Source organism: Myotis nattereri (assembly GCF_964212035.1).
Source record: "Myotis nattereri genome assembly, chromosome: 15".
Taxonomy (NCBI): Eukaryota; Metazoa; Chordata; class Mammalia; order Chiroptera; family Vespertilionidae; genus Myotis; species Myotis nattereri.
In genome coordinates this window covers 46,392,785-46,416,530 of record NC_138090.1, presented here as the reverse complement: position 1 = coordinate 46,416,530, position 23,746 = coordinate 46,392,785, and the positions used below count along the sequence as shown (strand labels likewise).

Below are 23,746 nucleotides of genomic sequence, written 5' to 3'. Positions count from 1 at the left end.
CTCTGATTTTTTTATTACGGAACGTTTCCAACAGAAGCAAAAGGAGAGTGTGGTATCTTAATCCCACCCACCTGCCCCCCAGACCCAGCCTGTCCTTCCCTGTAAATGGGGGCGATGGGCTCCTTGTGAGCAGGGAGCAGTCTCCCCCGGCCTGGAGGTGAGCCCCTGGAGTGCGGCTCCTTGAGGGCAAAGACCTGTCAGTTCCACTCACTTCTGTGGCAGAACAGGGCGCCGTCGCCTGAAGCCTGGCCCTCCGCTCCCTGTGCTGGGTGCTCACGGAGGCGGCAGCCAGCTGGGGCGCTGGCAGCCCCGGAAGCCGAGGGGGGGGGCGGGGCAGGTGTCACTGATGCCTTTGGAAGCCAGAAAAGTCGTCACTGAGAAAGCGAAGGTGAGGTTAGGTAGAGATGGCAGTGAGGAGAGGCGTGGCCTGCACGGAGGGGGCTGGTGCTGCCGGAGGTGCGTCCGTGTGAGATTGGATGGAAGAGACCGAGATGCTCGGCCCTGCCCCTCCCACCTTCCCCAGGTGTCCCCGTTCTCGGAGCACTGTCCCCAGCTCTTCCCCCACCCCCCAGTTCTGTTGAGATGAAATTGTCCTGTAAGGTGGTGTTAGTTAAAGGTGCACATCGTAATGATTTCTATATTGAGAAGTGATTGCAGCAGTAAGTTAACATCCGTTAAACTTCTTTTTCTAGCGATGAGCACTTTTAAGGTCTATTCTCACCAGTTCTTACCCCAGAGTCCCAGCACCCCCCTCGCCACCCTGCCCTTGGCACTCGGGTCTCCCTGACTTTCACCCTGGGCCCCTTGTCCTCCCCGCGTCGCCCAGCCCCTGGCTCAGGCCTCCTGTCTGCTCTCCCTCCAGATCCGAGGAATGGGCATGAACTCGCCGGAGCTGCTGCTCCTGGTGGAAAACTGCCCCAAGGGCGCCGAGACTCTGGTCACGAGATGCCTGCACAGCCTCACGGACAAAGGTGCCCCCTGGGAGTCCCGCCTGTCACCCTTCCCTCCATTGCGCAGGCCTCCCCTCCCCCTCCCAGGACCTGGGACTAAAGCTGCTGGGTCCCCGGTGGTTGGACCTCTTGTGGTCCCTCCCCACCCCTGGTCCTCGGTGTCTGCAGCTCGGACTGTGGCTAAATGCACTGAAAAACCAAGGGCCAAGGATTCCCGCTCTGAACTGAAGCTGTTCCTCCCCTCCTCCCCCACACACCCCCACCATCTCTCCCCTCTCAGTGCCCCCCCGCCCCCACCCCAACACCCGTGCCTCCTCCCCATTCTGCCTGCAGTCCCGCCCTCCCCGGAGCTGGTGAAGCGCGTCCGGGATCTCTACCACAAGCGGCTGCCCGATGTCCGCTTCCTCATCCCCGTGCTCAACGGGCTGGAGAAGGTAGGGGACTGGGTGCCCCCCTGTGAACATCCTGGGGCTTAGACCAGTGATCAGTCTCCTCGGCCTCGGCCTCATCTGACCTCAAGCAGCCACTCCCCCCCCCTCTCAGCCTGGATTTTCTCCTGTCCTGTCCTGAGGCCTAAAGGAAACAGAGCAGATCTGTTCCAGCACGTAGGAAACCACCCCCACCCCCACCCCCACCCCCACCCCCGCCCCCAGCATGTTTCCCCGGGATCTTGTTCCCAGCGCACTGGGAGACCTTGGGTGAGTTCCATCTCCTCTGTGTGAGGAGGGGGTGATGATGATAACACTCCATTTGTGGGGGAAGTCAGCGAGCTGGTCCTGGGGGTGAGTTTGGCAGCTGCCCGGGGGAGAGGAAGCTGGGCTGTCACCGAGTTGGGGAGAAAGCTCAGCCCTGAGGGGCCAGAGGGAGTGAGAGGAGGAAAGGATCAGAGGCCGGAGCCAACCCCCACCCAGGAGCCACAGGCCGCTGACCTGCCTCCCCGCCCTCCCTGTAGAAAGAAGTGATCCAGGCCCTGCCGAAGCTCATCAAACTCAACCCCATCGTGGTGAAGGAGGTGTTCAACCGCCTGCTGGGCACCCAGCACGGTAGGTCAGGCCGCCCTCCGCTCCCTCCTCTGGGAGGCCCCCCACGTGGTCAGGCAGGAAGAAGGGTCCCGGAAATGAGGTGTGGGCGGCGGCGGGGCGGGGGGGGGATGTGATGCCACCTTTAGGGAGGAAGGGCTGCCATCCAGACTCAGCACCGTCTAAACACCTGTCCAGCCCCCCCCCCCCCCCCCGCCTGTGCTCTGCGCTGTGTGGGTGATGGTTCCAGCCACAGCGGAAGCAGCACTGCAGAGCCTGCGGCTGACTCTGCTCCTGTCTTCCCTTCCCGGGCCCAAGTGCTTCCTCCCTCAGGCATTCTTTATTTTTTTTTTTTTAATACTTTATTGATTGTTTACAGAGAGGAGGGGAGAGGGATAGAGAGTTAGAAACATCGACGAGAGAGAAACATCGATCAGCTGCCTCCTGCATACTCCCCACTGGGGATGTGCCCGCAACCCAGGTACATGCCCTTGACCGGAATCGAACCCGGGACCTTTCAGTCCGCAGGCCGACGCTCTATTCACTGAGCCAAACCGGTTTCGGCAAAAACATACTTTTTTAAAAAGAAACAAACTAAACGTTTAACGTAGAAAAATTACCCCAGTGGGTGTTGGAGGCTGTTCACACAACCTGGTGATTTAGAACATCCACGTAGAGTGTCTGGGGCCCTCAAAACGGCGCCTGCAGGGGGCCGTCCCCCAGCCGCCGCGGCATCCGTGTGAGCCTCTGCGGGCACTGCCTGGCCCCGGCCTGGCCCGCAGGCGCCCAGGTGTGTCTGCTGTGCTGAGGACCCATGAGCTCGTCTAGCCCTGCCCTCGTGGGTGCACAGCCCGGGGGGGGGGGCGGGGGGAGGGACCGCCAAGCCACACTCAGATGTTGCCCTAACTCGGAGAACCCAGTGGGGCCGGAGAGCGAGAGGAGAGCGCTGTGAGGGAGGGCTTCCGGAGGAGGTGGCTCTCTGGCTGCTGCCTCATTCGGCGCCCCCTTTCTGTGTTCTCAGTCTCCCCCTACTCTAGTCCTTTGTCCCCCCAGTCCCACTGAAGCAGAGGGCGCCCCATCTTCATTCACTGTTCCCCAATGGGGGGCACTCGGAGATCTCACTTAGGCTTCCATGCTGTCTCCTCCCCGCCCCCCCACCCCCTCCCCGACTGCAGGTGAAGGGAACTCGGCCTTGTCCCCGCTGAACCCCGGAGAGCTGCTGATCGCATTACACAACATCGACTCGGCAAAGTGCGACATGAAGTCCATCATCAAAGGTGAGGCCCTCCCCCACCCCCCTTACGTGCCTGGCCTCCACGGACCCAGGAAGAGCTCAGCCCCCCCATGCCTCCCGGGAACCCGCCAAGTCGGCCATTGTGCCACCTGCAGCTCCAGCACCCACCCTCGTTTTTCCCCTCCCTCCCTCCTCCTCCTCTTCCTTCTTTTCTCCTTCTAAGAAAACAGTGCACGGACTATGTGCTGGCACAGACTTGCCCTCGAGAAAGTTGGGGAGCCCCTCCCTCCCCAACCCGGGCCCAAGGAGCGAAGCAGAGCCTGCAGCCTAGTGTGTGGGGTGGACAGAGGGCGCCAGGGCCCAGGTTGGGCCAGGAGGAGATGCCGAGTCCCGTCTGAGCTCCAGTTGCGGGTGGGGCGGGGGTGGGGGTGGGGGTGATGGTGTCAAGGTGACAGGCTCGCCACCATCAGCAGTTTATTGGTAGCTGCTGAGCCTTTTTCCTGAGTGCCCCCCTGAGCCCGGCTCTCCGAGTGCCTTACAGGCTGCCTACCAGCCCACACCCGTTACCTGGGGAGTGTGCGGACTTCCATTCTATAGACGAGGAAGTGGAGGTCCAGAGAGGTTCAGTAACTTGCTTGGGGCCACACAGCACCCACGTGGTGTAGTAAATACAACAGAATCTGGTCAGTGGACCTGAGTTGGAGACCCAGTTCTGCCGGTCCCACCGGTTCCACCTCTTCCTCTCCCTCAGCTCTCAGCACCCCTCCACCCCCTCCCCCTCCCCCTCCCTGAGAAGGTTTCTGGTCCAGAAGCCAAGCTTCCCTGCAGCGGAGGTGGACGCCCTTCCTGTCGCTTGCTCACTCGGAAGACACTGTGCTCTGATTCCTCCTGTCCCCTTTCAGAGGCGGTGGCGGTTCCCCTCCTGTCCCTTTACTTCCATGTCAGCGGCTGGGTGCCTAGCCTTCCCCAGCAGGCTCTGCACCTGTTCGGTCGGGAGGGGCTCTAAGCTGTAAGCCCACACCCGGCGAGGAGGCACCGGCCTCCGGGGGCCCTGCCCCACCTGTGCACCAGGCAGGCTGCGTCCTAGAGCAGAAAGGGGGGCGGCTTCCAAGAGAAGCTAGGATCTGGGTTTCAGGAATACCACGGTGAAACGAAAAACCAACTTCCACCAGCCCCTCAGGGGAGGGCCCAGAAGCCGGGTCCGGGAGTGGGCTTACTCTCTCTGGCCGCTTCGATGACCTGAGGAAAGTTACGGGCTCATTCCCGACGACGATGCGGCTTTGTGTGCAATTTGAGGGGATTCGCAGACCCCGCCACCCGCTGAGCCCATTCGAGGATCTGGGTTTAGTGCCCGATTTCCCACGTGAGAACCAAGCCCCTGGAGGTGTCCGCACGGCCTGGCCTTGAGAACGCCCCGCTGCCTCCTGCCAGCCCGGCCCACAGCCTCCCGCTGCTGGCACTCCCGGCCAGCTGTCGTCCCCGCACCCAGTCCAGCCAGTGCCCAGCCCGTTTCTCTGCTCAGGCACCAGTAACCCCACTTGACTATAAGCTCCAGATCAGAGTCCAGTCCTGTTTTGTGCACCATCGAACCCCGGTAGCTGATAGTATTAGCAATGCCCCCCATTAAACCACCCTTTCTCTGGTGAGTTTTTCTATCACTAGACCTGCCCTCAAGTCTAGTCCAGCGATTCACTCACTGAGCACTTCTGTTCAGCCCTGTGCTGGGCTGTGCTAGGAACACAGCGGGGATAGAGACAGCTCTGACCCTGCCCTTGCAGGGGTCACATCCATCCTCAGTAACAACTCAGTGAGCCAGGTTGGGATAGGGGAGCTCAGAGGGGCCACCTAGCCTCTGGTGAGGGACATCAGGGAGGGCTTCCTGGAGGAGAGGACACCTGAGCGGAGGCCACAGAAGGATGAGCAGGGGTGAGGCAGCAGAAGAGAAGACCATCCCAGAGAAAGGAAGAAAAATTGCAGAGGCCAAGAGAGGCACTTGCATAGCCTGTAATCCTTGAGGAAACCCGCCTGGGCCCCCACAGGACTGGATCTCGAGGGCCTCTGGGAGGTGCAAGGTCAGGTTGAGTTTGAACAGACCCTTCAGTCTGCTGTGTGGAGGGTGGGTTAGAGGGCTGAGGGGGCAGCCCAGGAGGAGGCTGGGGCAGAGCTGAGGGGGAGGCGAGGGGACGAGGCCGACTTGAGGCTTTGCGGCAAAATAGATGAGAGCTGGGATGGCCTGGAAGTGAGGGGGGGAGCAGCCCCCTCAGTGTCCGGCAGGTGCTCTCTGGCACTTGCCTCACTTACGCTGTCCGCTGCCCTTTGGCCTAGGTACCCGCCCTGTCCCCTGCCCAGCTTCCTCCCACCTGTCTACCTGTAATTCTTCACCTTCCCCCTTTTCCTAACGGGAGCTGCCCCCTTTCCTTACAGTGCCCCCTCCCCCCCCTGTTCTCCATTAGCCTCGCAAGTATTGGGGCCTTTCTTTTAGCTCAATAAAGACTTCCTGGTTGACAGACTCACATGGCCAGTGGTGTTTGGGGAAGAGGGGGTTCAGAGGCAGTTGGCTGGGGCCTCCCCATTAGCACAATGGATGGGAGCACCACCCATCCCGCTCACGTCAGGGTGCCACCACCCACTCCCGAGGGAGCGGACCCCAGGCCTTCGTGGGTGTTTGTGTTGTGCCAGCCCTCCGTGGGCCCTTGCTGGCCTGGCAGCTGAGCTGGGGAGCTGAGTGTATACCCAGGCTTCCTCACCCTCCCTTATTCCTCTATGGGTCGTGCCCCCACATACTCTAGGCTTGGTGCCCCAGCAGTAGCACATGCCCTAATGCCCTGAGGAGGGTTGGGTGTGGGTGGTCCCTTGCTGGTGGAGGGCCATCTCTCTTGTCCACTACGGGGTGTTTATGGAATTCAGAGCTGCCTTCCTGTCTAGTAGGGGTGGAGGTGCTGTGCTGCCCAAATCAAGCCAGAATGGGTCCCCAGCGGTTGACAGCGTGTCTTTCCTGCCTCGGCTCTCCAAGGGTTGTCCTCAGAGGAAGGGCCACAGTCTCCCCACGGTGTCCAGGCAGGAGCTAGCCATGTCTTCCCCCTGGGGCCAAGCCACCAGGCTTGCAAGGACCAGGCCAGTCCCCTCAGGAAGAGACCCTCTGCTGGGTGGGGGCAGTGTCCTGTTTTGCCCGGGGCTTCTGCAAGTTGGTCTGGGTCTGCACACGGGCAGAAGGTGGGCCAATGCTCTCTAAGGGTGGTGGCGCTCCCACCCCCCGGGGGCAGCCGGGCAAAGAGGACAGGCCCACTCTCCGCCTCCTCGCAGCCACCAACCTGTGCTTTGCGGAGCGGAACGTGTACACGTCGGAGGTGCTGGCCGTGGTGATGCAGCAGCTGATGGAGCAGAGCCCCCTGCCCATGCTGCTCATGAGGACCGTCATCCAGTCCCTGACCATGTACCCCCGCCTGGGGGGCTTCGTCATGAACATCCTGTCCCGCCTCATCATGAAGCAGGTAACCGCCCTGACCGTCCAGTCCCCCGGCAGTGGACTGGCTGCAGCAGGAACTAAGGTAGATGAGGCCGGACCGCAGGCTTCTCCAGCCTGCCTCTCACCCCCTAGAGCAGCGGTTCTCAACCTGTGGGTCGCGACCCCTTTGGGGGTCGAACGACCCTTTCACAGGGGTTGCCTAAGACCATCAGAAAACATACAATTACATACTGGTTTTGTGATTAATCACTATGCTTTCATTATGTTCAGTTTGTAACAATGAAAATACATCCTGCATATCAGGTATTTACATTACAATTCATAACAGTTATGAAGTAGCAACGAAAATAATGTTATGGTTGGGGGTCACCACAACTTGAGGAGCTGTATGAAAGGGTCGCGGCATTAGGAAGGTTGAGAACCGCTGCCCTAGAGGGAGCCCAGATGAGGAGAGCAAGCTCCACCCACACTGGCCAGGCCCTTGCCCTGCCCTTGGCGCTCCAGGGGTCTGGCTTCAGCCATGGGGCAGCTACCTGATGGGTGGGTGCTAGAAGCAGGCAGTAGACTTCAGGGCTGCGCGTCCCAGGAGAGGCATGGCTGCCCTTTCCCCACCACTGTGCACCTAGCAGGATGCATCCTAGAGCTGAAAGGTGGGCCGGTTTTCAAGAGAAGCTAGAAATCTGGGTTTTCAGGAGCCCATGATGAAACCAAAAACCTCCACCAGCCCTCGGACTGGACTCAGCCCACAGGCGGCCACGTTGCTCCATCTGGCTTAGAGGTTAAGTGCAGATTCACACAGACCTGGGGCAAATGTTGGTTCTGCCTCTAGTTACCAGGGTAACCTTGGACAAGTCCCTGCATCTCTCTGGCCTCCTCTGTTTCTCAGGGCGAATGACGCCCCCTGGAGGCCGCCGTGGGAATGAAATGCTCACAACACAGCCTGGGCCTGGCCCAGGGAGACCAGGGTGAAAGGCCACTCTTTTCTTCCCTCCTTGTCCTCCTGCCCCAGCTGCAGCGAGAAGAGGAAGTTAGGTCCTCGGTCAGGAGGTCAGGGCTGTGTGGAGCCCGAAGGGAGTCTGTGATGGCAGGGATGTGAGCCCCATCCTGGCACGGTCCTTCCGGTTCCGAGGGTGGCCACTTGCATGCCCCCTCACGCCCCCTTCCTCCCTGCCCCATCCAGGTGTGGAAGTACCCCAAAGTGTGGGAGGGCTTCATCAAATGCTGTCAACGCACCAAGCCCCAGAGCTTCCAGGTCATCCTGCAGCTGCCGCCCCAGCAGCTGGGCGCCGTGTTTGACAAGTGCCCAGAGCTCCGGGAGCCCCTGCTGGCCCATGTCCGCTCCTTCACCCCCCACCAGGTATCCCAAGATGTGGGGTGGTTGGCCCCATGGGTCCGGCCCCGGGGGACTGGAGGGGAGTGGGCAGAGGGGAGCCCTGCAGTGCCACGGAATGTCAAGGTTCTGGAGGGCCAGGCACCAGCCAGGCATCTGGGGTGCCCAGGAGGGGTCTCTGGGTTAGAGCTCTCCGCAGCACCCCGCCCTGCTCTTCCCCTAGCAAGCACACATCCCCAACTCCATCATGGCCATCCTGGAGGCCAGTGGCAAACAGGAGCCGGAGGCCAAGGAGACTCCTGCAGGGCCCCTGGAGGAGGTGAGGGTCCCCCAGCCCGACACCGCGCCGCTCTGGGAGGCTCCTGCTGAAAGGGAGGTGGGTGGGGGGCAGGTGCCCTGACTCCATGCCCATCCTGCTGTCTGCCACCATCCTCAGCAGCCTGGGCCCGGGCCCCACGCACCCCTGAGCTTCTGTGTGCCCCTCCCGCCCCCAGGATGACCTGGAGCCCCTGGCGCCGGCCCCCGCCCCCGCCCCGGCCCCCAGACCCCCCCAGGACCTCATGGGCCTGCGGCTGGCCCAGGAGAAGGCCTTAAAGCGGCAGCTGGAGGAGGAACAGAAGCTGAAGCCGGGGGGAGTGGGAGCCCCCTCTTCCTCCTCGGCCAGGCCGGGCCCCCCGCAGCCGGACGAAGCCGTGGATTTCCGGGAGGAGGGGCCCGAGGGGGAGACCCCGGCCATCTTCATCAGCGTGGACGAGGACCCGGGGCTGCCGGAGGCCGCCTTGCTGGACTCGAGCCTCGAGGGGCCGCTGCCTAAGGTAGGGCTGGCACCGCGGAGCGGCGAGGACGGAGCGCAGGGCTCGGGCAGCGTGTCTCCGGGCCCAGAGGCGGCGGGGCGGGCACAGCCCAGCAGCTGTCCTGACCGGCCCCCCTCCCGTCCCCAGGAGGCAGCAGCGGGCGCGGCCCCCAAGGAGGACAGGAGCCCCCAGCCCCGCACCCCCGCCGGCGAAGACCGCGGGAAGACCCCCAGCCCCCCCGCCACGGCCGCCGAGGAAGCCGGGGACCCCGAGACCAAGGGGAACAGCTGACGGGCTTGGGGGGGAGGGGAGTGGGGGGGGCGGGGAGGGGTGCTTTGCCTTTCACAAAAAATAATTAAAAAAAAAAGGATCGTGGGTCTGGGGCGCGGTTGTCGTCTCTCCGCTCAGCACCTCAGCCACGGGCCCCGCGGGCGGCTGGGGACCCCGCACCCCCCACCTCCCCCACCGGGCTGCGCCTGCGCGGACGCCCGCCCCGCCCTCCTGGGAAACCGGCAGCTACCGGGCGTGTGCGCGGGTGGGCAACCGGCCGGCCGGTCCGCACGCCTCCCTCCGCGGACGATGGGGGACCCGCCGCCCGACCCCGAGCAGCCGCCGCCCCGCAGCTCCCAGGGCTCCGAGCCGCGGCGCAGCGGGGAGGCCCCCTTCGTCCAGTTCTCGCTGCCCCCGGAGGTGCCGCCGGCGGAGCTCGCAGCCCCGCGGGGCAGCCAGGAGGTGCCGGCGGGCCAGGGCCAGGGCTGGGCGCCGGGGGCCGGCCTGGGCCCCGACGAGGAGCCGGGGGGCAGCGCGGAGGACCTGCTCTCGGACGCCCAGCGCCAGGCCTACCTGGACGAGGACGGGCTGCAGGCCGAGCTCCTGGAGCAGCTGCAGCAGGGCCGGGGCAGCCTCCTCCAGCAGCTGGAGGCGGCCTTCCAGGACCCCCAGCCCGACGCCGCGGGCCAGTTCGCGTACCGGAGAGAGGACCAGCCGTTCGGCGAGGAGGCCCCGCACGGGCCCTACGCCAGCGATGACCCTTCCCTCCAGTTCTCGCCCTCCGAGCTGGGCTTCCTGCCCTTCGACATGGAGGTGTCGGAGCCGGAGCCCCGGGAGCTGGCCGTGCAGAACGCCAAGGCCTACCTGCTGCAGACCAGCATCAGCTGCGACCTGAGCCTGTGAGAGGGCGCCCCGAGCGGGGAGGGACGGGCCCGGCGGGGAGCGGCCCCGCCAAGACCCCCCCCCCCTCAGGCTCCGGGGGCTCCCCAGTCCGGGGATTGCTCCGGAGCCATCGGACTCGGACTAAATACTAACAGTAGCTGGAAAGCCAATCGTTACTCACCAGGCTTTGTGCCAGCCCTGCACACGTTGCCCTTCGTGCCCACAGCTGAGATGGGCACCTCCACTGTCCCTATTTTAGAGGCGGAATCAGACACAGAAATGAGGGCCCGCATCCCAGATAACACAGCTCCAATGTGGCAGAGCCGGGATTCCCGCTCAGATGATTCGGGGGGGCAGAGGGCGGGGGGGGGGGCGGGGGGGGGGGGCTGCTATTTACTAAACTTTCCTGCTGGAGGAAGGCACTAGCCAAGGCCACTTGGCTGTAGTCATATGCATCCTCAGCCCCTTCCCCACGACCTCCTCATGAAGCTCACATTCTAGTGGGAGAACGGACAATGAATACAATGCATGGAAAGGTGAGAAAATAAGGCAGGATGCGGCGACAGGGAGCGCACGGTAAAGAGCCTAAGGTCAGGGAAGGCCTCGCTGAGCAGCCAGCGCGATCAGTGACCTGAGCATGGTGAGGGAGAGCACCTTGCCAACCACCAAGCGTGTGGGACACAGCAGGTCTGAAGGCTTTAAGGGTGGCTGTGTTTGAGGCACAGCGAGGACGCTGGTGTGACTAGAGCCAGGGGAGGAGATGAGGTTGCAGAAGTCACAGGTTTAAATATAACTCAGCCCCCTGCCTGCTCTCGAAACTTCATCTCCTAGAGCAGCGGTTCTCCACCTGTGGGTCGCCACCCCTTTGGGGGCCGAACGACCCTTTCACAGGGGTCGCCTAAGACCATCGGAAAACACAGATATAATTACATATCGTTTTTGTGATTAGTCACTATGCTTTCATTAGGTTCAATTTGTAACAATGAAATTGGGGGTCACCACCACATGAGGAACGGTATGAAAGGGTCGCGGCATTAGGAAGGTTGAGAACCACTAGAGTCAGTCAGAATCAACCAGTCGCACTTCCCCAGCAGTTCCCAGCCCCCTAGAGCTTCAAATTCCCTTATCGAAAAGCCCTGGCCAGAGGCTGACCTCTCCTTACCCTTCCAAATGGATGGCCCTCCACCACCCCCAAGACGTTGCCAAAGGGTTTCCACACCACAGGCGTTCGGATAGACACGCTGTGGAAGCAAACCAGTCGGTCCTGGTGTTAAGTCCTGGCTGTGCTACCAAATACAACTGGACCTCACATTTCCTAAGCCGCAGTTTCCTTATCTGGAGGGTGCGGACCATCATTGTTCCTCATATGACTGCGGGGAGAATCCAACACTGCTCTCGGGCGCCCAGCATACCGCCTGACTCGGTGCCTGGAAACCATTGCCATACGGTTATCACGCCAGCCTCCGCTCCCACCACAGCCCTTCTCCCTCACTCCCCTCCAGCCGTTCCTACCTCCTCCGTGTTCCGTCCACACGCTAGGCACCCCCTCCGCTCCAGGCCTTTGCACGTTATTCCCAGTCACATCATCTATGAACCATGACAGTTTTGCCTCTTCCTTTTCCATACTTCTCTTTTTCATGTCAGATTGCATTGGCTGAAGCCTCCAGTGCAGAATTAAATAGAAGTGAAAGCAGGCATCCCCAATCGCATAGTGGAAAGCGCTATAGTCTTTTGTCATGTTTGGTGTGTGCTGTAGGTTCCTTGTAGCTATCCTTTACAAGACTATTTAAAATTTGCCTTCTATTCTTGGTTTCCTAGGTTTTTATTTTATTTTTTTAAATATATTTTATTGATTTTTTACAGAGAGGAAGGGAGAGGGCTAGAGAGTTAGAAACATTGATGAGAGAGAAACATCGATCAGCTGCCTCCTGCACACTCCCCACTGGGGATGTGCCCGCAACCAAGGTACATGCCCTTGACCGGGATCGAACCCGGGACCTTTCAGTCCACAGGCCGACGCTCTATCCACTGAGCGACACCGGTGAGGGCAATTTCCTAGGTTCTTAAAAATCATGAATGGGTGTTGAATTTTATCAAACAACTAGAGGCCCAGCGCATGAAATTCATGCACTTGGTGTGTGTGTGGGGGGGGGGGTGGTCCTCAGCCTGGCCTGTGCCCTCTTGCAGACCAGGAGCCCTCAGGGGATGTCCAGGGGGAGCGGACCTAAATCGTCAGTCGGACATCCTTAGCGCTGCCGCGGAGGCGCGAGAGGCTCCTGCCACTGCTGCTGTGCTCTCCAGCTGTGAGCCTGGCTTCTGGCTGAGCGGCGCTCCCCCTGTGGGAGTGCACTGACCACCAGGGGGCAGCTCCTGCATTAAGCGTCTGCCCCCTGGTGGTCAGTGCACGTCATAGCGACCGGTCGTTCTGCTGTTCTGTTGATTTGCATATTAGCTTTTTATTATGTAGGATTTCTCTGCACCTATTGAGGTGTTCTTACAGAGCCCCTTTAACACACTGTCATGACGAGTTATAGTTTTTTCTATTTTTCTAACATCCGTCCAGTCTTATATCCCTGTCAATTCATCCAGTTTAACCATGGCGTGTCATCCTTTTGAGCAATTGCTGGATGCCCTTTTGCTTAGGATTTCAGCATCTCTTTTCTAAATGATATCAGCATGGAATTATTTTCCTTCCTCCTGCTGAAAATTGCAAACCACCCCCTATCCCGGGCATTCCCAGTCCCATTCCCTGCTTTATTGTCTCCTTAGAAATTATCACCCTGACAGTATGTATTTTGCATATTTGGTTAATGTCTGTCTCCATCATCAGAATGTCAGCTCCACCCCGTCAGGGATCTTGTCTCCTCTGCTGTGTCCCCAGGGCCAGGCCCAGGGCCAGGCATAGAGCAGTGAGCCGAGCGAGTCATGCCCCCTACCTCCCCCTCCCTCCGGAGGCAGGTATGAGCACCTGGTGAACATGCTGACCAAAATCCTGAACCAGCGCCCAGAGGACCCCTTGTCCATCCTGGAGTCGCTGAACCGCACCACACAGTTGGAGTGGTTCCACCCCAAGCTGGACTCGCTGCGGGATGACCCCGAGATGCAGCCCACCTACGAGATGGCCGAGAGGCAGAAGTCGCTGTTCGTCCGGGGCGGCGGCAGTGCTGAGGGCGAGCAGGAGATGGAGGAGGAGGTGGTGAGTGAGCCCGTGGGGAGGCGTGGCGGGTGAGTGGCGGCCCAGACTTGGGCCTCGCCTGTGCGGAAGCCTGGAAGCGAGGCAGCCTGTGGACTCCAGACATGCAGATGATCTCAGTTTAATGTGTGTGTGTCCAGGGGAGGGGCCGGGACCCTGTCACAGAGGGCGAAGGGGTACAGGCTTTCTCCTGAGGCCACTGGAAGCCCAGGAAAGGCTGGTCAGCTCTGCACTTTGGGAAGCCGACTCCAGCTGCCATGTGGAGGTGGAGGCTGGCCTCTCCCACCCTCCCTCACTCCTCCCTCCCCCAAAATTCCAGCTTTGCAGTGTTTTCTGTGAAACACTGCCTCCTGGGATCTCTCAGCACTGAGTTGTCCCCTACCCCCTGGACTCGGTTTCCCCTTTTGTAAGTTGAGACCTGCTAGGAACTCTCCCACTGACTCGTTTCCAGAACTGGATGACTGCTTAAAATTCGGGCGGAGTATTCTTTCACTCGTTCAAGAAACATTTGTTGAGGACTCTCTGTTTATGATCACTCTGGCGCCTCTTACGCCCTCTGCGAAGACCTTCAGGAGTGTTGGCTCCTTTCAACCCTGAAACAACCCGCAAGGCAACTGTTACTTATTATGTTCGTCCTAGAGGCCCAGTGCATGGATTTGTGCACCGGTGGGGTCCCTTGGCCTAGCCTGTGGGGATCGGGCCAAAACCGGGACATCCCCCAAGGGGTCCTGGATTGCAAGAGGGCACAGGCCGGGCCAAGAGACCCCACCGGTGCACAGTTGGGGCCGGGGAGGGATGCAGGAGGTTGGCCAGCTGTCGAGGGACCGCAAGAGGGCTCCAGGGCATGTCCAGCCCGTCTAGCCCAGTCCCGATCAGCCAGACCCCAGCAGCAAACTAACCTACCGGTCGGAGCGTCTGGCCCCTGGTGGTCAGTGTGTGTCATAGCTAACAGTTGAATGGTGGAATGGTGGGTTAGGCTTTTATATGTATGGATAGATTTGTAGAAGAAGGACTTGGGCTCAGAGGGAACCAGGAAGGCAAGACCTTGGTCTCCAAAGCCGTGCTAAGCTCTGCCCGGACTGCAGATGCTGTGTGTCTGTGCTGGCTTCTGAGATGCTAGGATTCTGGTGAGAGTGGGGTGGGCTGGTGAGAGAACCAGGAACAACAATCTGGCAAAGAAATGAGCCCTGCCGAAACCGGTTTGGCTCAGTGGATAGAGCGTCGGCCTGCGGACTGAAGGGTCCCAGGTTCGATTCCGGTCAAGGGCATGTACCTTGGTTGCGGGCACATCCCCAGTGGGGGGCGTGCAGGAGGCAGCTGATCGATGTTCCTCTCTCATCAATGTTTCTAACTCTCTATCCCTCTCCCTTCCTCTCTGTAAAAAAATCAATAAAATGTATATTTTAAAAAAAAGACCCTTGTGACTTCCTGGGGCCAACCCTGATAACCAGGCAATCTCTCCATCCCAAGATCCCCCATTTGATCACACCGGCATGTCCCTTTTTAAAAAAAAAAAAAAATTTTTTTTTATTGATTTTAGAGAGGAAGGGAGAGGGAGAGAGAGATAGAAACATCCGTGATGAGAGAGAATCATCGATCGGCTGCCTCCTGCACGCCCCCCCACTGGGGATCGAGCCCACAACCGGGGCACGTGCCCTTGACCAGAATCGAACCCGGGACTCTTCAGTCCGCAGGCCAACCCTCTATCCACTGAGCCAAACAGGCTAGGGCTGCACGCCCCTTTTGCCATGTAAGCTCACGTGTTCACAGGCCCCAGGAGCAGGACACGGGCTTCTTTGGTGCGATCATTGTTCCGCCCACCCAGCACACCCCCTTTCTCTCCATCCTGGCAAGGGAGCCGCTGTCTCCCTGACGGGGCTGTGTGTCCCCCGCTCAGTCGGGCCGGCCGGGGCCGAGGGCAGGTGGTGCCGGCCTCCTGAGCATCAGCTTTGTTCTCTGACACACGTTAGTGCGCACGCTAGTCTGGACCTCGTGCTCATTGGGTCTTTAATAAAGATTTCTGGACTGACTGAACGAAGAAATATCGGGACAGCCTTGTGGCCGAACGGATATGGGGCAATTGGGCCGAAACCTCCCTGTAGTCTAGTCCCAGCCCTTGACTTTCTTGTTCTTACTCCCTTTCTGCGCTCGCTCGCTCTCTCTCTCTCTCTCTCTGGAGTCCTGAACAAAGCAGACGGCGAAAAAGGAGGCAGTGAGGGCAAGATTTGTCACCGCCAATCTCCAACATCACTGATTCCTGGGTTCAAGACCTGCCTCTTAATTTGCTGTGTGATTTGGGGGTGTCTCTTAAAAGTGCATTTAGTTGCAAGTACAGTGGGGCCTTGACTTACGAGTTTAATTCGTTCCGTGACGGAGCTCGTAACTCAAATGACTCGTATGTCAAATCAAAAGTGAACGAGTGAGACACGTGATGCTGGGCTGATGTGGCGTTCACCGTGACGTTCGCTGCGCCAACTAGCGGTGGGGTACCTGAAGCTGGCTCGTAACCCGAATTTTAGCTCGCAACTCAAAGCAAAAAAATCGGCCGAGAGACGGCTCGTATCTGGAAAAACCCGTTAGTCGGGACACTCGTAAGTCAAGGCCCCACTGTAACAGTAAACATGGCCAGCGGTGGGGAGGTGAGGCGGCTCATCGAGGACCAAGCCGTTTCCACCTTGTCAGCTCCAGCACCATGAGGGCGTAAGACATGAGTTGCCTCATGGTCCCAATGTAGCTGCTGCAACTCCAGCTCTCACATCCCACTCCAGGCAGGAACGAGAGGGAACGATGAAGAAAGAAAGGACTTTTTCTTAGTGTGATTTTGCCTTTTCCCTCAAGGGACATCCTCCCCAAGGACGTGCCCCGCTTCTGAATGCCAGAGGGCGGCAGGAGCGGCTGGGTTACCCAGTACTTGGGCTCTCTGGCCTCCAGGAGAGTCAGGCCAGGGAGCAGAGTTCCAGCTCCCTCCCCTCTGCCCTCCCCCCTCCCCTCTGCAGGTAGACACGGCCGTGCCCAACGTCATGGAGTCAGCCTTCTACTTCGAACAGGGTGGCGTGGGCCTGAGTTCCGACGAGAGTTTCCGCCTCTTCCTGGCCCTGAAGCAGCTGGTAGAGCAGCAGCCCATCCACACCTGTCGCTTCTGGGGCAAAATCCTGGGGCTCAAGCGCAGCTACCTGGTGGCCGAGGTGGAGTTCCGGGAGGGCGAGGAGGAGGTGGAGGAGGAGGAGGTGGAGGAGCTGACCGAGAGCGGCGAGGTCATGGACGCCCACGGCGAGGAGGAGGGCGAGGAGGACGAGGACAAGGTCGCCGACGTCATCCCCAAGCCGCTCTGGAAGCCACCGCCTGTCATCCCCAAGGAGGAGAGCCGCTCAGGCACCAACAAGTACCTGTACTTCGTGTGCAATGAGCCGGGCCGGCCGTGGACCAAGCTGCCACACGTCACGCCCAGCCAGATCGTGCAGGCCCGCAAGATCAAGAAGTTCTTCACCGGCTACCTGGACGCGCCCGTCATCAGCTACCCGCCCTTCCCGGGCAACGAGGCCAACTACTTGCGGGCCCAGATTGCGCGCATCTCGTCGGCCACGCACATCAGCCCCCTGGGCTTCTACCAGTTCAACGAGGAGGAGGGCGACGAGGAGGAAGAGGGCGGCGCAGGGCGAGACTCCTTCGAGGAGAACCCGGACTTCGAGGGCATCCCCGTGTTTGAGCTGGTGGACTCCATGGCCAACTGGGTGCACCACATGCAGCACATCCTTCCGCAGGTGAGAACCCAGCCCCCACCTGTCCCAGAACCGGGGGGCTCAGGTGTGACTCCCCCGTAATATCAATGTCACTAGCTCTCTGCTGGCCATGGTGCTGAGCCCTCCTTCATTCATTCACTCATCCACCCGTTCCTCATGCACCCGTTCACTCAAAGGTAAGTCAGAATCCTTTGGGGCCAGAGGCATCTTGGAGTTCTGAATTTTTCAGGTTTTAGAAAGGTCACGGCACGTCCCATGAAGCGTGCGACACCTCAGGCAAGGCTGGGGCTGCAGCCGTGCTCAAAGGCCTCATCGCTCTTTCTGCAGCCAAACTGCCCGGCCTCCCTCCCGCCACTCAGGTCAGGGGCGCTGCCAAATGACTCAGGACAGACTTCTGGTTCTCAGAGCTTTTCGGGTTTTGGCGTTGGTTGTGGATAAGAGGTTGTGGACCTGCATTTATTGAATGCCTGTGTGTCTGAACTTTATGCCCATGTATTTACTCATTCAAGGAAACACTGGCTATAGGCTTAGGATCATTCATTCATTCATTCAATAAATATTTATTGATTCCACAAGGTTTTAATAAATCCAAATAACTCCTCTGGAGATCCATACAGCTCTCATTGCCACCTCACAGTTGATGAAACTGAACTCTGCAATATACTGTGCACTTGGGTTCATTCATCCCTTCAGCAAACACTTACCAGCTCTTCAGTATCTCGTGTAGCCCAACAGCAATCCAGTGGGAGAGGCATCTATAACACCCCCATTTCACAGCTGGGAAAACCCAGGCTTATGCGGGCTGCCCAATGTCGGCTCCACAGGGCAGAGATTTGGGGTCTCTTTCCTCAAGGGTGCACCCCAGCACCTAGAGCAGAGCCTGTGTATAGTAGGTGCTCATTAAGTATCTGATGAATGAATGAATGCACAGATGGGGCCCACACAGCTCTCAGGAGGCAGGAGTCCCTACTTCAGTGCAACAGCTATCTGGGCCCATTTTCTGCCCCCAACTTATGTGACCAACCCTGTCCTCCTGCCCTTACCTGGGTCCCTGAGGACAGTCCCCAGGGTCCTGCCTGGCCCTGCACCACCTCCCAGAGTGCAGGCTGTCCTCTGTCCCCCGGGTGCCGCCTGACTTTGCCCCACCTCCAGGGCCGCTGCACTTGGGTGAACCCTTTGCAGAAGAAGGAGGAGGAGGAGGAGCTGGGGGAGGAGGAAGAGAAGGCCGATGAGGGGATGGAGGAGGCCGAGCAGGAGATCGGGCCCCCTTTGCTGACGCCACTCTCAGAAGATGCAGGTAAGGGCTTCCTCACCTTGTGCCTCCAGCCGGAAGTGGCGGGGGGGGGGGGGGGCATGAGAAAGGGCCAAGCTAGAACATTGCAGGGTCATCTCTCGGAGCCTAAGCTGTTCTCTCACCTATAAAACGGACGACATGACAGGCTTCCTCCTGGGGTTACGGAAAGCAAGCGTCCACCTTGTGAGTTGCGTCTGTCGCACAGAAGGGCATTGCCAACCTGGGGTGATGTGGGCTTGGGGAACGAGAGAGAGAGAGAGAGAGAGAGAGAGAGAGAGAGAGAGAGAGTTAGGGGGGCCTCCCCAGAAGAGGAGGAGCTTGGACGGGATTTTGGAAGAAGGGACAGTCATCGCCTGAGGTTGGGGCCTCAGGCACCTGGAGGAAGCAGGCAGAGGGGGCTGAGATGGGAGTGGGCGTGGACAGAGCCCATGTGAGCCCTGCGCTGCCCTGTGCCCTCTGGTCCAAACCAATGGCCCCCGGAGGGAGAATGGCAGCCGCTGGCCCAGATTAGTACCTCCCTTCCGGGCGCAGCCACCGAGGCTCCGACAGACGGCATGGCTCCCTGGGGCGCGCGGGAAGAGGGTGGTCCCGAGCAGGGTTCCAGCGCTGAAGCCACCACAGTTCCCTCCACACCCCTCTTCACCCCGTCCCGCCCCTCCCTGGGCGTGGGCAGCCAGCAGTGGAGCCTCTGACCTCCTGGTGCTCTCCACGTCCCCACAGAGATCATGCACATGCCACCCTGGACCGCCCGCCTGTCCTGCGCCCTCTGCCCGCAGTACTCCGTGGCGATCGTGCGCTCCAACCTCTGGCCGGGGGCCTATGCCTTCGCCGTCGGCAAGTAGGTCTCCTCCTCCTAGTCCCCCAGCAGAGGGCGCCCCACCAGGCCGGCGGGGCAACTCGCCGGGGTGGGCAGAGATTGGGAGGGAAGCCCCCCTTCAGGAAGCCCCCAAGGCTGAGCCCCTCACTCTGCTTCCAGGGGTTCCACTGGCCTAAATGAGAAAGCCCAGACCCAGAGGGAAGCCCCTCGGATAAGAGAACGGGGACCAGAGAGGGGGAGGGGCTGGCCCCAGGGAACACAGCATGTGCAGGACTCAAACTTGGATCTCTGGTCCCCTGGCGCAGGCTTCCCTGCTGTGGGCGTCACAGCCGACCGGACTCAGGGTGGCCCTGACAAGCGCAATCTCCTCCCTGGGGGAGCTAACTGCTCCCCTGGGCCCCGTGGCCAGTTCCTCCCATTTGAAGGGTCTTTTTTCTCTGGGCCACGAGTCTTCCCCGCCAGTTGCTCCCCAGGATTTTCAGGCCGAAATCACTTTTGCATCTTCCCACCCGCAGCTACACGCTCCCACCAGCCTCTCAGCCCCTCTTACCAGGCGCATCCCAGCCTTTCTGACCAGCCACTAGAGGGCGCCACCTGCGGCCACAGGGCCAGCGTACTTACCAGGTCTGTCCACCAGATGGCACGGCGATTTTTCACAGATTCTCCTTTTCTATTCGCTGCCATGACACACAGTCGAGGTGGGAATTCATGTCATCTTGATACTTTAACCACGTGCTTGGCAATTATCATTTTTCCTCCTCCAGAAGCAGGGAAGAGGCACGCTTGCTTTCGCCAGCACACTTCTGGCCACACCCTAGTTTGCCAATATCCCCCTGAAAACAAAAGATCGAAATCGGGAGCTCCAGTCACCCATCCACCCTATATCCCCTAACCACTTATCTATCCCGCCCACCACCCAGTCATCTATCCATCCATTCATCCATCCTTTTTTTTTTTCTTCACTATGAAAGACTTGAATACCACTGTTTGCCAGCTGTGTGCTGGGCCCCAGGTCCTTTGTTGGAAAGGCAGACATGGATCCTGCCCTGGGAGCAGACACAGGAAACATGGACGTTAATTGTGTAGCATCTCTCACCCCCCACTCACTCCTCCAGCAAACCCTCCCCCAAAATCCTGTTACAAACTAAGATGAGTACCACTAAGGAGGATGGGGGGACCAATGGAGGGACAGCTTTTATCTGTCACGCCTGGAAGGGATCAAGGAAGGATTCCTGAGGAAAGCAGCCTTGATCTGAAATCTCTGGGGGAAGAAAGAAGTCGTGGGGGGAAGGAAGTAGGCAGAAGGACAATCTGGACTAGAGTGTGTCGCACTGAGTGCTGGGACGCGCTGGGGGGTCTGTTGAAGCTCAGGTCCTGGTGGCATGGGCCTGGGGTGGAGGCCGGGACTCTGCCTTCCTAGCAAGCTCAGCCTCGGATCAGCAAGGTCAAAGTCAGACTGCTCCCATGACATCCTCTCCATCCCCATCTCTCCTGCTGTTTCTCTCTCTCTCCCTACTTCTCTCTGCCTCTCACCCTGTCTCTCAGTTTATTCTCCTCTTTGCTCCTCTTTCCTTCCCCAGTTAAAACTGGGGAGAGGTGAGCCGGCCGGGACCCGACCGATTCTGTCCTGTGTATCATCTCCTCCCCTTAGGGCACAGGCCCCGCAGCAGGGATTCTTGCCAGCTTTGTCACTGCTAGCGAGGTCCCCACACCTAGACCAGTGCTGTCCGTCATAGATGAAACAGGAGCCACATATGGCATTTTAAACTTCCCAGTAGCCTTACTCAAAAGGTAAAAATAGCCCTGGCCGGTTTGGCTCAATGGATAGAGCGTCGGCCTGTGGACTGAAGGGTCCCGGGTTTGATTCCTGTCAAGGGCACATGCCCGGGTTGTGGGCTTGATCCCCAGTCCGGGGCGTGCAGGAGGCAGCCAATCAATGATTCTCTCTCATCATTGATGTCTCAATCTCTTTCTCCCTTCCTCTCTCTGAAATCAATAAAAATATATGTTTTTAAAAAGGTAAAAATAAACAGGCAACATTCATTTTAATATATTTTATTTAACCCCAAATACCCAAAATATTATTACAACATGAAATCAATAATGTAATAATGATTGACGAGCTATTTTACATTCTCCTCTTTCATACAAAGTCTTTGGAATCTGAGCTGAGTTTATATTTACAGCACATCTCAATCTGGACCTAAATTTTAATTGGAAACACTTGACCTATATCCACAGTTCACAACCTTTACAATTGCAAAAGTAGACTCGTATACCCAAATTGTCCCAGTCATACTTAGATGTTTCCAATACTGAATTGAGTATTGGCTTCATTGTTTAAATTTAAATGAATTAAAACTAAATAAAAATCCACTCCCCCCAACAACAGCAGAATACAGATTCTTCTCAAGTGCGCATGAAACATTCCCCAGGAGAGACCATATGCTAGGCCATGAGACAAGTCTTAATGGATTTGAAAGGATCGATCATAGAAAATAAGTTTTCTGACAACACTGGGATGCAATTAGAAATCAGTAACAGAAGGAAATTCACACACATGTAGAAATCGACACATTCCTGAGTCACCAATGGGTCATAGAAGAAATCACAAATGAAATTAGAAAAGTAAATAAATTTAGCAATTCAGTGTTTGGGGTGTACTAGCCACGTTTCACGTGCGCAGTAGCCGCCGTTGGACACAGTCTGGCCCTTAATATCTGCACAGTATTTAAGGAACAAACGAACAGAACAAACGAAAGGAACAGCCTAGAAGGGAACACTTCTCCCTACCCCACACAACTTTTCCATCCTGCTGACTCCCACCCTAACGACCTGTAGGCCGGGGCCTGGGAGGGAGGACTTCCCAGTATCTCACTGCCCCTCCAGGAAGTTTGAGAACATGTACATCGGCTGGGGCCAAAAGTACAGTCCAGACAACTTCAACCCGATGCTGCCACCGCCCATCCAGCAAGAGTACCCCAGCGGCCTGGAGATCATGGAGATGAGCGACCCCACGGTGGAGGAGGAGCAGGCCCTGAAGGCTGCCCAGGAGCAGGCCCTGGCGGCTGCGGAGGAAGAGGAAGAGGATGAGGAGGAAGATGAAGACGAGGACCCCGAGGACTGAGGCCCGACAGACCCCTCCCCCAACCAGGTAGATAGATAGATAGCGTGTTGTTCCTTATACATAGTTATGAGCTATTTTTTCACTGTTAGTTTGCTCTCTGCCCCTGGAAGGCAGCTGCTCTGAATGAAATGTTCCCATGGCATTACGACCCGGTCATTTATTCATTTGCTCACCAATCTGTTGGCACGACCTCCTCGTCAGGGCTCTCGGGCTCTGCTGGGAACACTGACACTGCTCTGCATAGTCTCTCCCCTCTGTTTCATTTACTCATTCATCTGGACATGAAATGCCTCTGTGAGCCTAGGCCTGTGTGCTCAGTTGGTGGGAGCGTTGTCCTGTGCTCCGAGGGTTCTATTTCCAGTCAGGGCACATACCTGGGTTGCAGGTTCGATCCCTGGAGGGGGCGAATACACGGGAGGCAACCAGGGAGGCAACTCACCGAGGTCTCTCTCCTTTCCCCTCTCTCTAAATGGGCATGTCCTTGGGTGAGGATTTAAATATTAAAAATAAAATAAAAAGCCTCCTGTCAGCTCAGTCTAGCCCAGGGGACACAGAGATGACCAAGCAGCCTCTGGTTTCTCACGGCTCTTACTCTACAGGGGAGATGGGAGCGTCCCAGGCAATGACAACCTAGATGGTGCTGCCCAGAGGACTGACAGAGCCCCTCAGCTGGCTCTTAAAGGGTCAGGAGCAGCCCTGGCTGGGTAGCTCTGTTGCTTAGAGCATCAACCCGATATGCTAAGTTTGCAGGTTTGATCCCTCGTCAGGACACATACAAGAATCAACCAATGAATGAATAAGTGAAACAACAAATCGATCTCTCTCTCCCTTCCTCTTTCCCAACTTAATAAAACAAAAGGGGGGGCCCTAACCGGTTTGCTCAGTGGATAGAGCATTGGCCTGCAGACTCAAGGGTCCCCCAGGTTCCATTCCAGTCAAGGACATGTACCTTGGGTTGCGGACACATCCCCAGTAGGGGGTGTGCAGGAGGCAGCTGATCGATGTTTCTCTCTCATCGATGTTCTAACTCTCTATCCCTCTCCCTTCCTCTCTGTAAAAAATCAATAAAATATATTTTTTTAAAAAGGGGGGGGGGAGTGAATGACAGAGTGGGGAAGGGCATTCCAAGCAGAGGAACAGCGTGTGCAGAGGCCCAAGGGTAAGAGAGAAGGTGATGTACTGAGGTAGCTTCTCGAACCTCATTTTTGGGGACATGGGGTGAGGATTTAGTGGTGAGAGATGTGACAGGAAAGCAGTTGGCAGGAAATAGATCGTCCAGGGCTTAACCTTGCCCTGAGAGCACTAGGGAACCACAGATGGACTTCCAGCAGGGGAGGGCCTGGTCATGTTTGTGCTTCAGACATACCTCTCTAGATGCCACGGGGAGGATAGACAGGAGAGTGAGACAGGAGCCTGGGAGAGCAGAAATAAGGCTGGTTCAGGGCCCGGAGCAGGAGAGGAGCAGGTTGGACCTTGGCTGTGCAGAAGAAGGGGCTGGAAACGAGGATTTTAGGTGACAGAATGCAAGACCTGAGGACAGGAAGCGGGGAGGTGGGGGGGGGGGGGGAGGATTGTACAAATCTAGGCAGACACTCAGGTCTGGGGGGTGATAGTGCTGGCCCTAAGAATG

The 23,746-nt window shown here is 58.3% G+C and overlaps 2 protein-coding genes across 2 annotated transcripts in view; both read left to right on the top strand.

The window, feature by feature from the left end:
* Positions 1 to 9,170, top strand: part of SYMPK (symplekin scaffold protein) — a 40,181-nt gene extending 31,011 nt beyond the window's left edge. The window contains exons 20-28 of the mRNA XM_081107572.1: positions 863 to 971; positions 1,284 to 1,384; positions 1,903 to 1,993; positions 3,145 to 3,246; positions 6,507 to 6,694; positions 7,850 to 8,026; positions 8,223 to 8,318; positions 8,494 to 8,814; positions 8,941 to 9,170. Of these exons, the coding sequence (XP_080963698.1) occupies positions 863 to 971; positions 1,284 to 1,384; positions 1,903 to 1,993; positions 3,145 to 3,246; positions 6,507 to 6,694; positions 7,850 to 8,026; positions 8,223 to 8,318; positions 8,494 to 8,814; positions 8,941 to 9,084 (1,329 nt within the window). The 3' untranslated portion in view covers positions 9,085 to 9,170. The remainder of the gene's footprint in view (positions 1 to 862; positions 972 to 1,283; positions 1,385 to 1,902; positions 1,994 to 3,144; positions 3,247 to 6,506; positions 6,695 to 7,849; positions 8,027 to 8,222; positions 8,319 to 8,493; positions 8,815 to 8,940) is intronic.
* Positions 9,171 to 9,372: 202 nt separating this feature from the next.
* RSPH6A (radial spoke head 6 homolog A) lies at positions 9,373 to 22,618 on the top strand (the record flags this gene model as incomplete). Its single annotated transcript, XM_081107571.1, has 6 exons — positions 9,373 to 9,962; positions 12,904 to 13,141; positions 16,135 to 16,899; positions 18,031 to 18,175; positions 18,893 to 19,010; positions 21,879 to 22,618. 6 exons carry the CDS (start codon positions 9,373 to 9,375, stop codon positions 22,114 to 22,116), a joined length of 2,094 nt encoding a protein of 697 aa, XP_080963697.1. The 3' UTR covers positions 22,117 to 22,618.
* Positions 22,619 to 23,746: the final 1,128 nt, after the last annotated feature.